Source organism: Dendrobates tinctorius, unplaced genomic scaffold, assembly GCF_039654945.1.
Source record: "Dendrobates tinctorius isolate UK_male_01 unplaced genomic scaffold, ASM3965494v1 ptg000197l, whole genome shotgun sequence".
Classification (NCBI taxonomy): Eukaryota; Metazoa; Chordata; class Amphibia; order Anura; family Dendrobatidae; genus Dendrobates; species Dendrobates tinctorius.
The window spans coordinates 4,524,203-4,542,783 of NW_027361864.1; the positions used below are offsets into that span (position 1 = coordinate 4,524,203).

Consider the following 18,581-nt stretch of genomic DNA (forward strand, 5'->3'; position numbering starts at 1 on the left):
TCCTTCTTGGGGACCAGGACGACAGGACTTGCCCAAGAACTGTGAGATGGCTGAATAACTCCCAGCTGTTTCATCTCCTCCGATTCATTCTTTATCATGCCTTGAACAGCCTCTGGAACCCGGTAGGCAGCCTGCTGGATGGGGCGTTGTCCGGGGGTTTCCACATGGTGACTGGTGAGAGTAGTCTTCCCCGGCTTTGAGGAGAAAGCAGCAGCCCTCGGCCTTAGTACGGCGACAATATCGTCCTTTTGTATATCCGATAAATGGGAGCCCAGGGGCACTTGTTCCAGTGATCCTCCCACTTGGGCAACCTGGAGGAGATCTGGGAGATACTCGTCGTCGGCGGTATCACTAGGGGGGTGGCAGACAGCTAGAACAGGCAGAGATTGGTCGTGGTAGTCTTTCAGCATGTTAATGTGGACGGTTTTCGGTCGTCGACAACTAGAGTCCAGGGCAATAACGTAGTTAGTGTCATTAATTTTCTTGACAACCTGATAAGGGCCTTCCCACACTGCTTGAAGCTTGTTGGCAGGGGAAGCAGTAATCATGAGCACTTGCTGTCCTTCCATAAATTCCCGGTTCCTGGCATTACGGTCATACCAGGTTTTTTGTCTGGACTGGGCCATTCGCTGATGTTCTTTAGCGAAGGTAGCTAGCTGGGCGAGACGGTCTCTGAGCTCTAGAACATAGGGAACGATGGGCATTCCGGTATCTGAGATGTCTCCCTCCAAATGTTCTTTCAGAAGAGTGAGAGGCCCACGGACCTTCCGGCTAAACAGTAGTTCGAAGGGAGAGAACCCTGTGGACTCTTGGGGAACCTCCCAATAGGCGAAGAGGAGATGTGGCAGGTACTTTTCCCAGTCTTTTTCAACGTCAACAGAAGCCCTCAGCATATTTTTTAGGGTTCCATTAAAGCGTTCACATAGTCCGTTGGTCTGCGGGTGGTATGGGGTGGTGCGAATGGCTCGAACACCACAGGTATGCCATAGGGACTGGACCAGATCTGACATGAACTGAGTGCCTTGATCCGACAATATTTCACTAGGAAACCCTACCCGGGTAAAGACGGTAACAAGGGCCTCGGCTACCTTTACTGCTGTAATACTGGACAGGGCCACAGCTTCAGGATACCTAGTGGCATAGTCCACCACGGTCAGGATATATTTTTTCCCCGACCTGCTGGGGTGGGCCAGAGGACCTATGATATCGACGGCTACACGTTGAAATGGTTCCTCAATTATGGGCAGGGATTGCAGGGGTACCTTATGTCGAGCTCCTGGATGCCGCATTCGCTGGCACACATCACAGGTGCGGCAATAATGGGCTACCGACTGCGAGACGCCCGGCCAGTAAAAACTTTGGGTGAGTCTCTTTTCAGTCCTTTTTCTCCCTTGATGCCCAGCCAAGGGGATATCATGGGCCAGTTGAAGTAGCTGTGCCCTAAACTTCTGAGGGACAATGAGATGCCTGGTCGTTGCATCAGGGTTGCCCTGGTCACTGCCCTTTGTTACACGATAATACAGTCCGTTTTCTCGAGTGAAGCCATCCCCATTATCTCCCATGTGCCCAGTTTCTGCCTTTCGCCTAAGGGCTGCTAAGGTAGTGTCACTCTCTATTTCTCTCCTAAACTCCTCTCTGTCCCAAGACTCTCCCAATGTAGTAGCAGCGAAAGTATTGCTTACCGACTCTGATGCGGTTTGTGGTGGTTGCTCCCCGGTGGGGTCCGAATGACGTAGTGCTTGAAGGGCCTGTAGTCAGGTGACTGCTCCCACAAATTGGCACTGTAACTCCCCAATGTCGTTCCCAAGGAGGATATCTGCAGGAAGTCCTCCCATAACTCCAATCCAACACAGTTTTTCTCCACAACCATAATCCAAACGCACAGAAGCTCGCTGCATATATTTGCGGGCACCGCCCGCCAGAACAATGGGAATTCCCGGATCCTGGTAAATTGCCTCGGGTCGAACCACACAGGGGTCAGCGATAGTCAAGAATGCCCCCTGCCCCCGTGTCTCTAAATCCTGACACTTTGTATCCATCAATAAAGACATCCTGCAGGTGGCATTGCCATTGCTCTGAGTAGCTAAAGGACAGAGGCCCGGAGTCCGGACACTCCTGGAGGGGTATCTATGGTGCCGTGGTCGGTGGTCCACTCTGGTGGGGGTGGTGGTAGCTCTTCCTCAGGTGTGGTGGAATGTGCAAGATGCACTGGACAAGGTGGGGCTGCGTGGGGCTCCCTCCGAATCTTGGAGGGACAGCCAGACTGCAAATGTCCAGGTTGCCCACACCCATAACACCTCCTCTCTGTGATACCCCCAGGTCGTGGTCGCAACTGTTGGGGCCTAGGATTGTGAGGCGTGATTGTCATCGGCTTGCGACTAGGTGGAAGGGTAGATATAATTGAAGGGGAATGGGGCGCGGGAGCAGGCCGTGGTTCATTGTCCAGAAGCCTCCTCCATTGCGGCCGGATAGTAAGGGCTTCATCGGCCAGGGCTGCAGCTCTATCCACGGTACACGGCGTGCGCTCCCGGACCCATTCCCGTACCTCTGCAGGGCACTTGGCAATAAATTGTTCTATAAGGAACGCCTGTATAACATCTTCCACAGCAAAGGCGTTTTCTGCTTCCAGCCATCTCCGACATGCCTTGGACATCTTATATGCATACATCCTAAACGATCCCCCCGTGGTACATGGGAGGTCTCGGAACTTGGCCCTATATGAGTCTGGGGTGATAGCATGGTAATCCAGGATAGTCCGCTTTACAATGTTATAATCCCAATTCCGCAGTGCATCAATGGTTCGGTAAGCTTCCGCCAAGCTTCCGTTCAGGAGCCCCACTAACAAACGCATCCAGCTAGAGTGGGGCACCTCCATCACAGCACACTGCTGCTCAAAGTCTTTGAAGAACCCCTCCACATCTCCAGAAGCCTCATCAAATGACTTAAACTCTGTCCGGGTGATCCGTACAGGCTCCCAGATTGTTGGGGTTACACTCCACATTGCGTTACTCCCTTTTTCAAGCTCCATTGCTTCCTGTCTCCGCTGTGCCCGGCGGGCAGCCTCCTCCTTGTACTCCTGAGAGACGCCGGGGCCCAGAACCGCCATCTCTTCTTCATACCACACCAACCACTGGCTTTTCTGGATGGGGATCCCTGTCTCCAGTGCTCGTCCTTCAGACATCTGGGAGGAGGTGGCCGGGCTAGCGCCCACCAGTAGATCGATTAAGGCCTCTTTAGTCAGTCCCTGGTAGTTCAGGCCCAGGTCTCTGGCTGTCTCCTGTAAACTGCATACAGTCTAATTTCTGTACTCACTCTGTGGGTGGTTCTCCATTGGGTGACGCTCTGTTGATCCCACTGCTGCCACCAGTTGTCACGGGGTCCTTCTCTGGTATCACACAATCAACAGAGCAAGCGAAGAGTGAACAATTCCAAGACCTTTATTCAGGCAAAAATACGAAAAGGTCCATATTCAGTCCACCACACAAAGGATAAGATAGTCCAGAATAAGAATGCAGTCCAGAATCAGGATAAAATGTCCAGGGAAACGAGTTTCCACAACTCTAGCACCAGAGGATAAAATTGGGTCCTTCTCTCAGAAATGCAGCCTTTTCACCATCTTGTATCTACCGGAAATGACTCGTCCAGCTGCCGTTCTTCCCCCCACCCCCTTCCTTGTCCAGGGGTAGTCAAACAAGTTGCCTCCCAGAAGAGAACAAAGGGCCTTAGGGATTAATGCACTACAGGGGGTCATCAAGATACAGATACAGTGAGGCTGTAGACTTACAATGTAATAAGAAAAACACTATGAAAATAACTGGAATTGTTAAAAATAGGAATATACAAAAAATGACATCCACATAACATATCACACCATCACATCTTGTACATAGGGGCAGTATTAAGTAGTTATATTCTGGTACATAGAGGCAGTATTATAGTAGTTATATTCTTGTACATAGGAGCAGTATTATAGTAGTTATATTGTAATACATAGGAGCAGTATTATAGTAATATTCTTGTACATAAGGGACAGTATTATAGTAGTTATATTCTTGTACATAGAAGCAGTATTATAGTAGCTGTATTCTTGTACATAGGAGCAGTATTATAGTAGTTATATTCTTGTACATAGAGGCAGTATTATAGTAGTTATATTCCTGTACATAGGAGCAGTATTATAGTAGCTGTATTCTTGTACATAGAGGCAGTATTATAGTAGTTATATTCTTGTACATTGAGGCAGTATTATAGTAGTTATATTCTTGTACATAGGAGCAGTATTATAGTAGCTGTATTCTTGTACATAGAGGCAGTATTATAGTAGTTATATTCTTGTACATAGGAGCAGTATTATAGTAGTTATATTCTTGTACATAGGGGCAGTATTATAGTAGTTATATTCTTGTACATAGGGGCAGTATTATAGTAGTTATATTCTTGTACATAGGGGACAGTATTATAGTAGTTATATTCTTGTACATAGGGGCAGTATTATAGTAGCTATATTCTTGTACATAGAGGCAGTATTATAGTAGTTATAGTCTTGTACATAGGAGCAGTATTATAGTAGCTGTATTCTTGTACATAGAGGCAGTATTATAGTAGTTATATTCTTGCACATAGAGGCAGTATTATAGTAGTTATATTCTTGTACATAGGAGCAGTATTATAGTAGCTGTATTCTTGTACATAGGGGCAGTATTATAGTAGTTATATTCTTGTACATAGAGGCAGTATTATAGTAGTTATATTCTTGTACATAGGAGCAGTATTATAGTAGCTGTATTCTTGTACATAGAGTCAGTATTATAGTAGTTATATTCTTGTACATTGAGGCAGTATTATAGTAGTTATATTCTTGTACATAGGAGCAGTGTTATAGTAGCTGTATTCTTGTACATAGGGGGCAGTATTATAGTAGTTATATTCTTGTACATAGGAGCAGTATTATAGTAGTTATATTCTTGTACATAGGAACAGTATTATAGTAGTTATATTCTTGTACATAGGGGCAGTATTATAGTAGTTATATTCTTGTACATAGGAGGCAGTATTATAGTAGTTATATTCTTGTACATAGGGGCAGTATTATAGTAGTTATATTCTTGTACATAGGGGCAGTATTATATTAGATATATTCTTGTACATAGGGGACAGTATTATAGTAGTTATATTCTTGTACATAGGAGCAGTATTATAGTAGCTGTATTCTTGTACATAGGTGGCAGTATTATAGTAGTTATATTCTTGTACATAGGAGCAGTATTATAGTAGTTATATTCTTGTACATAGGAGCAGTATTATAGTAGTTATATTCTTGTACATAGGGGCAGTATTATATTAGATATATTCTTGTACATAGGGGACAGTATTATAGTAGTTATATTCTTGTACATAGGAGCAGTATTATAGTAGCTGTATTCTTGTACATAGGTGGCCGTATTTTAGTAGTTATATTCTTGTACATAGGAGCAGTATTATAGTAGTTATATTCTTGTACATAGGAGCAGTATTATAGTAGTTATATTCTTGTACATAGGGGCAGTATTATAGTAGTTATATTCTTGTACATAGGGGCAGTATTATAGTAGTTATATTCTTGTACATAGGGGCAGTATTATATTAGATATATTCTTGTACATAGGGGACAGTATTATAGTAGTTATATTCTTGTACATAGGGGCAGTATTATAGTAGTTATATTCTTGTACATAGGGGCAGTATTATAGTAGTTATATTCTTGTACATAGGGGACAGTATTATAGTAGTTATATTCTTGTACATATGGGCAGTATTATAGTAGTTATATTCTTGTACATAGGAGCAGTATTATAGTAGTTATATTCTTGTACATAAGGGCAGTATTATATTAGATATATTCTTGTACTGTGGCTAGTGATGCACTGCGACTTCATTTGATTCTGCTCTTGGTCCAATAAAAGCTCAGGGGAAACAGTCAGCTTCTTCATGCTGTCCAAACCTCAAGCAGCATGAATTAGAGCCTGGATGCAAGATTGTAGCCTGGTATACGGTATTTTTCTCTGAAACGCTCTGACATGTCAGAGAAAATATTTGAGGTGCCCGGGGACCATAGGCAGAAATGAGATTAGTCTGGTGCCACCTCTGGCCGGCTTCTCCCCATGCTCCTGTAGGTGATGGACAGGAATCTTCCTCAATTATCCAGGTCTACAAACTGTATTCCCAAAAATTTCACATCTCTGATCTGTGGATTGTGCTGCATAAATTGAGTGACTTGCACATTGAAAGGAATTTTCCATTGTTATGTTGTACTGAAAATAGTATACTGTGCATTTTACATTCTAGTGTATGGCATAGTCTATAACATTATACCTTATTCTTATGGTATACTGATGTCCTTTTCATTGAGGTGAAAAGAAGAGTCTTAATGGAATCCTATTGACCTGCTATATGTCAGGAGCGTTTCCTGCTGTACATGAAAAGAGGAATTCAGCAGGGTAATCTGAACAGGGCTAAAAGCTATTTTTTTTATTCTTTATCTGTTCCTCGCATATTTGTGGATTTTCCACTGACATTGGCTATAAAGTCGCCCATCGGGGAATACATGGAATCTGTTGAGCTGAGAGATTATTATTTTTACTTCGTCAGGCAGTAAAAATGTGTCTTTCACCTGTAGCTGTAATAACATTGTATCATTGTGTTTTTTTTCCCTAGAAGTTCCATGGGATTGTAGCCGGATTACGGTAATATCTGGGAATGCCTCTGTTCGGGATAAACTGTGGGAAAAAGAAAGAAGAAGGTAGGTGTTCTGTAAGAAGGCGTCTGAGCCTTGATTTCCTTTATACCGATTTGCACTACACTCCAAAGATCTCTCAAAAACTGTGAATTTACTCCGTCACTTGCCCACCGGCACAATCAGTACCAGACTTTTAGACATCCATTGTGCCGATAACACAACCAAATGCTGTTACCTTGATACATAGTGCAACATAGCACTTACATAGTTTAGTCTAAGGTAGCAAAGGTGTTAAAACCAACATCTCTATTGGTTTTGTGTATTGTTAGGGTTAACGCCATTGTCCCTGGTGGACTAAAGTGCTTTATGGATAATCCCTTGTGGGCTAGAATAGTGAATAGGATAATGAAAATATTCCTTGGTGTCTTTGATAATGAAAGAAATAGTCCTAACATCATCAGTGGTCCAGGGTACGGCGAATGCCTACTTCCCTGGTGGTCCAGAGTATTAAGGTGAGAATAACAACATCCCTTGTAGTATTGTGTAATGAAGAGGTTAATACCAAAAGTTCTGGTTGACTTGCTAGACAGGAACAGATCAACACAGAACTCTCCCATACTCCATTTTTCTGCATGATCCTTCTCCATTTTTTTAAGACCTTTCATTGTTTAACTACTTGTGGAGAGCACATCGTCTTAAAACATTGGAACGATCCGCATGTGACTTTTGCATGGACGTTTTAGAAAGACATTGCATAGTCAACAGCTGCAGGAGTGGGGAGCAGCTGGATTAATGATAGAAACGGCCAGACCATAGAGATGATAGAGTTGGTTTATTACCATCTCTGCCGTACTGATACCTGTACACACTGAAAGAAAAACTGCTGTTTATACAATTTAGGGAGCTCTATCAGCACTTTCACCGGTTCTAGTGGTCATGTGTTCACGACATCCCGGGAGAGAGCCAGAGCTTCTGCGACTTTGCCTACTCAGCTCTGTAATGCAGGCAGTGCCCTGTAACTGGGGCATATATGAGAGACCCAGTTACAGGGAAAATCAGCTATATAAAAAAAAAACATATATTATTGTTCAAATATCTCCTTCCCCAAAGGTATTTTATGATCTTATCTGTGTGAAATCAGCAAAAAAAGGCAATAAAACATAAATAAATGAAACAAAAAAAAGTAGAAAGCCCCTTCCTGTAATAACCCCTGGCCTGGCCTTTATTCTGTAAAATGTACACGTCCTGTCCCCATTCTATAATAATGTCTCCATCCTGTAATAATGACCCTCATCTTGTAATAATGTCTCCCATCCTGTATTAATGTCTTCAGTACTGACCCTTCCTTTAATAATTTCCCCCATCCTGGCCCCATCTTGTAATAATGTCTCGTCTTCTGGCCCCTCCCTGTAATAATGTCTCATCTTCTGGCCCCTCCCTGTAATATTGTCTCCTGTTCTGGGTCCCTTCCTGCACTAATGTCCCACATCCTGTCACACAACCTGTAACCCCCCATCCTGGCCCCATCTTGTAATAATGTCTCCTCTTCTGGGCCCTCCCTGTAATAATGTCTCCAGTTATGGGTTTCTTCCCTCACTAATGTCCCACATTATGGCCCCCAACCTGTAATAATGTCCCCCTTCTTGTAATAATGTCTCCTCTTCTGGCCCCTCTCTGTAATAATGTCTCCAGTTATGGGTCTCTTCCCTCACTACTGTCCCACATTATGGCCCCCAACCTGTAATAATGTCTCCCTTCTTGTAATAATGTCTCCCGTCCTGGCCCCCATCTTGTAATAATGACCCCCATTTTGACTCGAATTTTGTAACATTGATCCCTATCCTGAGCCTTTCCTAATAATTATTCTTACCTGTCCACACTCCTGTGGCGAGCAGAGTCCTCTTCCTGCTCGATAGTCAGTGCAGGGCTGGCCTGTAATGGGCACACTGACAGCCGCCAAGCCTGGGATTAACCGGTGGCCTGTATAGCGGTTTCAGTGCCGGAATTGGTTAATCTTGCAGCCCTGTTTGTAGGGTTATTGAACATTGGTAGCAGTCTGTCCCATGTCTGCCTATATATTAGGATGGTGTCTGTCCTTGGTTTGGCATTGACGAGCAGCTCGGCAAATATTGGATTTCTGATGTGGCGCTAATCTTGACTCTGACATCATGTTTATTACACTCATCATCTCATTATATCATCTCATCATCACACTCATTATACATCATATATTTATTATTCTCGTCATCTGTATTATATTTTACTGAATGAGATCAGATTTAGAAAACCTTAATGCTGTGTGCACACGCTGCGGATTTTGCTGCGGTTCCGCAGCAGTTTCTGCTGCGGTGTACAGTACCATGATTCCCTATGGGAATCAAAAACCGCAGTGCAGACGGTGCGGAATTTTCCGCGCGGATTATCTGTGGTTTTCAATCCGCAGAAAGAATTGACATGTCAATTCTTTCTGCGGATTCTCCTGCGGTTTGCCATCTCCTCCATTGAGGAGATGAAAAACTGCAGGGCAAAACCGCAGAGCAATCCGCAGGTAAAACCGCAGGTATTTTGACCTGCGGTTTCACCTGCGGATTTTACAAAATCCGCGTGGATGAATCCGCACCTAATCCGCAGCGTGTGCACACAGCCTAAAGGGATTATAAATAAATAAACATTCATCATGGCAAGAAAGAGTTGTCTGAAAGCTGCGACCCGTACCGATCACGCGTATGGGAGTCCTAAAGTCGCCATGAATATAGCGGCAGCGAGCCCACGTTACTGTTCCATTTGCTGTCCATGGGAGCGGAGGAGTGTGCAATACTGCTGTTCTGTTCGGATGGAGGACTTTAACACAACAGATTTCATTATCAATTGGACTCCAACCTCTGGATATCTTGTGGATAAGTGATAAATATTGTTTATGGGACAATCCCCTGTGAAAATGAGCAAAGCTATGTTGTACATAAAGAAAATAATTGCTCCAGCTAAAACAGCGGATGTGACAAAGACAGGCAGCATTATGGTAGATGCTGGGTACTACAGTACAGTCTCGTAAGTAGGTTAGTATTATAGTAATTATATTTATGTATATTGAGGCAGTATTATAGTAGTTATATTCCTGTACATACAGGCAGTATTATAGTAATTATATTCTTGTACATAGGGAGCAGTATTATAGTAGTTATATTCTTGTACATAGGGGGCAGTATTATAGTAGTTATATTCTTGTACATAGGGGGCAGTATTATAGTAGTTATATTCTTGTACATAGGGGCAGTATTGTAGTAGTTATATTCTTGCACATAGGGGCAGTATTATAGTAGTTATATTCTTGTACATAGGGGCAGTATTGTAGTAGTTATATTCTTGCACATAGGGGCAGTATTATAGTAGTTATATTTTTGTACATAGGAGCAGTATTATAGTAGTTATATTCTTGTACATAGGAGCAGTAATATAGTAGTTATATTCTTGCACATAGGGGCAGTATTATAGTAGTTATATTCTTGCACATAGGGGCAGTATTATAGTAGTTATATTCCTGTACATAGGAGCAGTATTGTAGTAGTTATATTCTTGTACATAGGATCAGTAATATAGTAGTTATATTCTTGTACATAGGGGCAGTATTGTAGTAGTTATATTCTTGCACATAGGGGCAGTATTATAGTAGTTATATTTTTGTACATAGGAGCAGTATTATAGTAGTTATATTCTTGTACATAGGAGCAGTAATATAGTAGTTATATTTTTGTACATAGGAGCAGTATTATAGTAGTTATATTCTTGTACATAGGAGCAGTAATATAGTAGTTATATTTTTGTACATAGGAGCAGTATTATAGTAGTTATATTCTTGTACATAGGAGCAGTAATATAGTAGTTATATTCTTGTACATAGGAGCAGTATTATAGTAGTTATATTCTTGTACATAGGAGCAGTATTATAGTAGTTATAGTCCTGTACATACAGGCAGTATTATAGTAGTTATATTCTTGCACATAGGGGCAGTATTATAGTAGTTATATTCTTGTACATAGGGGGCAGTATTATAGTAGTTATATTCTTGTACATAGGGGGCAGTATTATAGTAGTTATATTCTTGTACATAGGGGCAGTATTATAGTAGTTATATTCTTGTACATAGGGGGCAGTATTATAGTAGTTATATTCTTGTACATAGGGGGCAGTATTATAGTAGTTATATTCTTGTACATAGGGGCAGTATTGTAGTAGTTATATTCTTGCACATAGGGGCAGTATTATAGTAGTTATATTCCTGCACATAGGGGCAGTATTATAGTAGTTATATTCTTGCACATAGGGGCAGTATTATAGTAGTTATATTCCTGTACATAGGATCAGTAATATAGTAGTTATATTCTTGTACATAGGAGCAGTATTATAGTAGTTATATTCTTGTACATAGGAGCAGTAATATAGTAGTTATATTCTTGTACATAGGAGCAGTATTATAGTAGTTATATTCTTGTACATAGGAGCAGTATTATAGTAGTTATAGTCCTGTACATACAGGCAGTATTATAGTAGTTATATTCTTGCACATAGGGGTAGTATTATAGTAGTTATATTCTTGTACATAGGGGGCAGTATTATAGTAGTTATATTCTTGTATATAGGGGCAGTATTATAGTAGTTATATTCTTGTACATAGCAGTATTATAGTAGTTATATTCCTGTACATAAAGGCAGTATTATAGTAGTTATATTCTTGTACATAGGAGCAGTATTATAGTAGTTATATTCTTGTACATAGGGGCAGTATTGTAGTAGTTATATTCTTGCACATAGGGGCAGTATTATAGTAGTTATATTCTTGCACATAGGGGCAGTATTATAGTAGTTATATTCTTGTACATAGGAGCAGTATTATAGTAGTTATATTCCTGTACATAAAGGCAGTATTATAGTAGTTATATTCTTGTACATAGGAGCAGTATTATAGTAGTTATATTCTTGTACATAGGGGCAGTATTATAGTACTTATATTCTTGTATTGTACATAGGAGCAGTATTATAGGAGTTATATTCATGTACATCGGGGCAGTATTAGGCTAGTTTCACATTAGCGTTTACGGCCGCAGCGTCGGGCTGCACACGGCCGCCTCTAAGCCCCGCCCCCTGCCGAGCCTCCGCCAGTAGATCCGCCTACGGACGCATGACGCTGTATGCGTCCTGCGACCCCTATCTTTAGCACTGGGGATGCAGGCCGTGCGCAGTATGCGTTTGGCGGTGCATGCGTCCTTTTGTCGCTGCGCCGAGCGCACCAAATTGCAACCTGTTGCGTTTGGCGCTGGTCGGCAGGGGGCGGGGCTTAGCGGCGGCCGTGCGCAGCCTGACGCTGCGGCCGTAAACGCTAATGTGAAACTAGCCTTATAGCAGTTATATTCTTGTACATAGGGGCAGTATTATAGTAGTTATATTCTGGTACATAGGGGCAGTATTATAGCAGTTAGGCTGGAGTCACACACAACGAATAAAAAATCGGTCCAATTTTAACGGTACGAAATCGCACAAAGAATTCTTGTCCAGGGATCCGTCTGTCATCCCATTTTCCGGCAAGGAACCGATTTTATTCGCATCTAAGCATCAAATTGACATCCAATGCCAATGCCTGATGCTCTTTCCTGTTGACCTGGAGAAGTCTTGCGATTTAATCGCAAGTCACACGTGTGGTTCGTTTTCAATGCGATTTTTAATCGCATCCATAGACTTGCATTGGCGAATGCGATCCGAAAATCGGTGACAATCGCAGCATGCTGCGATTGTCTCGGTCCGAGGAACGGATCCGATAAAAAAACGCATGATGGGAGCAGCACCATAGAATAACATTGGGACGAATGCAATGCGATTTTTTATTGCATTGCATTCGTCCGATTTAATCGCTAGTATCACTCCAGCCTTATATTCGTATACATAGGGAGCAGTATTATAGTAGTTATATTCTTGTACATAGGGAGCAGTATTATAGTAGTTATATTCTTTTACATAGGGAGCAGTATTATAGTAGTTATATTCTTGTATATAGGAGCAGTATTATAGTTGTTATATTCTTGTACATAGGGAGCAGTATTATAGTAGTTATATTCTTTTACATAGGGAGCAGTATTATAGTAGTTATATTCTTGTATATAGGAGCAGTATTATAGTAGTTATATTCTTGTACATAGGGGCTGTATTATAGTGGTTATATTCTTGTACATAGGAACAGTATTATAGTAGTTATATTCTTTTACATAGGGAGCAGTATTATAGTAGTTATATTCTTGTACATAGGGGCAGTATTATAGTAGTTATATTCTTGTACATAGGAACAGTATTATAGTAGTTATATTCTTTTACATAGGGAGCAGTATTATAGTAGTTATATTCTTGTATATAGGAGCAGTATTATAGTAGTTATATTCTTGTACATAGGGGCAGTATTATAGTGGTTATATTCTTGTACATAGGGGGCAGTATTATAGTAGTTATATTCTTGTACATAGGGGCAGTATTATAGTAGATATATTCTTGTACATAGGGGCAGTATTATAGTAGTTATATTCTTGTACATAGGAGCAGTATTATAGTAGTTATATTCTTTTACATAGGAGCAGTACTATAGTAGTTATATTCTTGTACATAGGGAGCAGTATTATAGTAGTTATATTCTTGTACATAGGGGGCAGTATTATAGTAGTTATATTCTTGTACATAGGGGCAGTATTATAGTAGTTATATTCATGTACATAGGGGCAGTATTATAGTAGTTATATTCATATACATAGGGGCAGTATTATAGCAGTTATATTCTTGTACATAGGCGCAGTATTATAGTAGTTATATTCTTGTACATACGGGCAGTATAATAGTAGTTATATTCTTGTACATAGGGGCAGTATTATAGCAGTTATATTCTTATACATAGGGAGCAGTATTATAGTAGTTATATTCTTGTACATAGGTGCAGTATTATAGTAGTTATATTCTTGTACATAGGGGGCATTAATATAGTAGTTATATTCTTGTACATAGGGGCAGTATTATAGTAGTTATATTCTTGTACATAGGAGCAGTATTATAGTAGTTATATTCTTGTACGTAGGAGCAGTATTATAGTAGTTATATTCTTGTACATAGGAGCAGTATTATAGCAGTTATATTCTTGTACGTAGGAGCAGTATTATAGTAGTTATATTCTTGTACATAGGAGCAGTTTTATAGTAGTTATATTCTTGTACATAGGGGGCATTAATATAGTAGTTATATTCTTGTACATAGGGGCAGTATTATAGTAGTTATATTCTTGTACATAGGAGCAGTATTATAGTAGTTATATTCTTGTACGTAGGAGCAGTATTATAGTAGTTATATTCTTGTACATAGGAGCAGTATTATAGCAGTTATATTCTTGTACGTAGGAGCAGTATTATAGTAGTTATATTCTTGTACATAGGAGCAGTTTTATAGTAGTTATATTCTTGTACATAGGAGCAGTTTATAGTAGTTATATTGTTATACATTATAATAGTATTATAGTAGTTATGCCTCCAAACTCATTGCAAGAGAGGGGAGAAAATGTTACACCTCAATGCTTAACCATTGACATTCAGTGAAAGGTGTGACCAAGTTGTTAACTTTCCCCTACAATGAAAACAAACAGCCCTTGTCCGGGGAACTTCCTGTTTTAACGTCTGTTTATTAATCTTGATATTTCATTTGTATTTGTGTTTCCTGAAAAATTCCCTGTTTCTTTCCCACTAAAGTCACTGTTGAATTTGCACTTATAGTCCTGAGACTCTGAGAATGGAAACATCCCTAAATAGTGGAGAAATAGAAAGAACAACCAGTGCTGCCAAAATTAACACTTTACGTCATCAGCACAGAAAAAGTGAATGAGGCGGTGTTTTCCATATGTGCATATTCCCTGTCGAATACTAAACACATAGTTTTTTTTTTTAAATAGTTTTTTCTTTATTTAGACTTTATTGTATTTTTAAATACTGGTAAGTGTTTGAGGTGGCTTTTTTATATTGGAAAAATAGTATGCCTAGAACATACTGCACTTGTAATATAAAAACTTTATGGACCTAAAAATGCACCAAAATTAGAAAAAAAGTTGTTAATACTGTAGCTAATATCTGTTCACTGCAATTTTTGTAAAAAGAAAATAAAAAACCTGGAGAAACTGGTAAAAACTGCAAAAAAAGACATCGTTGTATTCTAAAAATCCTGAGAGTGAGACTATAATAAGGCTATGTTTACACGTTGCATTTTTTCAGTGAGTTTTTATGCAAATTAAAAGCCGTTTTTTACCGTTCAGTAATACATTAGTTTTTACAGAATTTTTTCAGAATTGTCGTGCACGCACTTGTTTTTTTTTCCTGACTAAATTGGCAATTGTCAGTGTTTTTTAATTCTGCGGTGACAATTCTTAGTGTTTTTGCTGCTTTTTTTCTATCTATAGAAAGCAATGAGAATATGTAAAAAAACAAAAAACAAAAAACAAAACCATGCCTTTTTGCTACAATTTTGGTGAATAAAACCAACTTTATTAAACATATATTGTATATGAATGACGTACATAATGCACACCAATAAAATGCAGCAAAAACTCACAACTGCCAGGAGAGCAGGTTTTTCCTTGCAGAACAAAAAAATGCTGCAAAAGACACATGTGAACATAGCCTGTTCTGTGATGTATATATGCCCCAGTCTGTCCTGTGATGCATACAGTATATCAAAAAAAGTTAGTACACCCCTCATATTTTTGTAAATATTTTATTATAACCTTTTATGGGACCACACAATGAAAAATACGGTAGTCAGTGAAATATTGTATAACCGTGTGAGTTTGTTGTGCCCTCTAAATTGTCAACACACAGCTATTAAAGCCTAAGTGAAAGTGCCAAATTGTTCCCAAAGTGTCAATATTTAGTGTGGCCACCATTAGTTTCAAGGACTGCCTTATCTCTCTTGGGTATGGAGGTCACTAGAGCTTCATATGTGGCCACTGCAATCCTCTTCTACTCCTCCATGACGACATCACAGAGCTGGTGGATGTTAGAGACCTTGCGCTCCTCCACCTTCCGCTTTAGGACACCCCACAGAGGGTCAATAGGGTTTAGGTGTGGCGATATGCTTGGCGAGTTCAGCACCTTCACCCTCAGTTTCTTTAGCAAGGCAGTTCTCGTCTTGGAGGTGTGCTTGGGGTCGTTATCATGTTGGAATACTGCCCTGCGGACCAGTTTCTGAAGTGAGGGGATAATGCTCTGCTTCAGTATGTCACAGTACTTGTTGGAATTCATAGTTTCCTCAATGAAGTATAGCTCCCTACAGCCCACAGCTCTCATGCAGCTCCAAACCATGACACTCCCTCCACCATGGTTGACTTTAGGCAAGGCCCACTTGTCCTTGTACTTCTGACCTGGTGCCACAACACACGCTTGACTTCATCTGAACCAAATAAGTGTAACTTTGTCTCATCAGACCACAGCACATGGTTCCAGTAGTCCATGTCCCTAGTCTGCTTGTCTTCAGCAAACTTTTTGCGGCCTTTCTTGTGCATTATCTTTAGATAAGGATGTCACCTGAACACTGTTAGCCACTCGCATCCCCTGTATAATCTGGGTCCTGACTAATACACATTGTCACAGCTAGCTTATGCTGCATGGCTGGGAGGAGAGATGTTGGTGATCATTCGAGTAGTCGGTAGGTGGATTTATTTGTGACAGTTGCTTGTTTTTTTGTGAGTGTGATAATTCCCTTTCTTCTCCTACTTTGGTTTAACCCCATCCTCCACTCCCCGGTGCATTCCTCCGTTATATGTGAGTGTATATTTGTATGTTTGGTATATTCTATTACCCCTGTTCGTATTACATTGTTAGTCTGGTTTGTGTATTACATTGCACTACTACTCACCTCTACCCTGGGTGGGGGAAGGGCACAGACTGAGGGCGGTTCAGGAGCTAAGGCAAGGAACGTGGCCCCGGTATCTTCACCATCAGAAGTAACGCGGAAAACAGGGCAGACTAAGGCGCCACCTAGCGTTAGGGACAGGGAACAACAGAGTCGTGACAGATGACCTCTGGATATGATGCTGAGCACGTGCATATATATATATATATATATATACTGTATATACTGTGTGTATATATATATACAGTTAGGTCCATATGTATTTGGACAGAGACAACTTTTTTAATTTTGGATCTAGGCATTACCACAATGAATTTTAAACAAAACAATTTAGATGCAGTTGAAGTTCAGACTTTCAGCTTTCTTTTGAGGGTATCCACATTAAAATTGGATGAAGGGTTTAGGAGTTTCAGCTCCTTGACATGTGCCACCCTGTTTTTAAAGGGACCAAAAGTAATTGGACAAATTAAATAATTGTAAATCAAATGTTAATTTCTAGTATTTGGTTGAAAACCCTTTGTTGGCAATGACTGCCTGAAGTCTTGAACTCATGGCCATCACCAGACGCTGTGTTTCCTCCTTTTTGATGCTCTGCCAGGCCTTCACTGCGGTGGTTTTCAGTTGCTGTTTGTTTGTGGACCTTTCTGTCTGAAGTTTAGGCTTTAACAAGTGAAATGCATGCTCAATTGGGTTGAGATCAGGTGACTGACTTGGCCATTCAAGAATATTCCACTTCTTTGCTTTAACCCCTTACCTACAAAGGACGTAATATTCCGTCCATGTGACCCTGGACCTAACTACCATGGACGGAATATTACGTCCCAGCGATCAGCGGCGCCCACGTGGTGAGCGCCGCTGATCGCGGTCGGGTGTCAGCTAATTATCATAGCTGACACCCGGTACAATGTGTCATGGCCGGTCACGTACCGCCCCCGACACGTTAACCCCTTGCACACCGCGATCAAACGCGATCGCGGTGTACCGGGGGTTAAACGGAAGCATCGGCAGGGAGGGGGCTCCCTCCGTGCTTCCCTGAGCCCCCCACGGCAGCGCAATGTGCAGCGCTGCTGCGGGGGTCTCTTTCCCTACAGGCCCCCGGATCCAAGATGGCGACGGGGGCCTGCAGGGAGCTGACTTCCTCACTGCCTGCAAAGCGCAGGCATGAGGAAGTCTGCAGCAGTGCCTGTGACAGATCGCTGATCTGTCACAGTGATCTGTGATGTGACAGATCAGCGATCTGTCACAGGACAGTGATGTCCCACCTGGGACAAGGTAATAAAGTAAAAAAAAAAAAAAAAAAAAGTGTTAAAAATAATTAAAAAAAAATCGCTAAAAAAACAAAAACAATAAAAGTACACATATTTGGTATCGCCGCGTCCGTAATGACCTGCCCTATAAAACTGTCCCATTAGTTAACCCCTTTAGTGAACCCCTTAAAAAATAAAAATAAAAAACGAAGTAAAAAATAATGATTTATTATGATACCACCGAACAAAAAGTGCAATAACGCGCGATCCAAAAGACGCATATAAATATCCATGGTACCGCTGAAAACGTCATCTTATCCCGCAAAAAACGAGCCACCATACAGCATCATCCGCAAAAAAATAAAAAAGTTATAGCTCGCAGAATAAAGCGATGCAAAAATAATTATTTTTTATATAAAATTGTTTTCATTGCAAAAAACCGACAAAACATAAAAAAACGACCTAAATGAGGTATCGCTGTAACCGTACTGACCCGAAGAATAAAAACGCTTTATCAATTTTACCGCACGCGGAACGGTGTAAACGCACCCCCTAAAAGAAATTCATGAAACGCTGGTTTTTGTTCATTCTGCGTCCCAAAAATCGGAATAAAAAGCGATCAAAAAATGTCACGTGCCCGAAAATGGTACCAATAAAAACGTCAACTCGTCCCGCAAAAAATAAGACCTCACATGACTCG

General features: G+C 40.8%; 1 protein-coding gene across 5 annotated transcripts in view; it reads left to right on the top strand.

Annotated features, from left to right (window-relative positions):
• Positions 1-18,581, top strand: part of LOC141056383 (phospholipid-transporting ATPase ID-like) — a 241,249-nt gene that overhangs the window by 65,327 nt on the left and 157,341 nt on the right. For all 5 annotated transcript variants that reach the window (XM_073553157.1, XM_073553155.1, XM_073553159.1 and 2 more), the window contains one exon: positions 6,694-6,778. In XM_073553157.1, coding sequence (XP_073409258.1) covers positions 6,736-6,778 — 43 coding nt within the window. In that variant the 5' untranslated portion in view covers positions 6,694-6,735. The remainder of the gene's footprint in view (positions 1-6,693; positions 6,779-18,581) is intronic.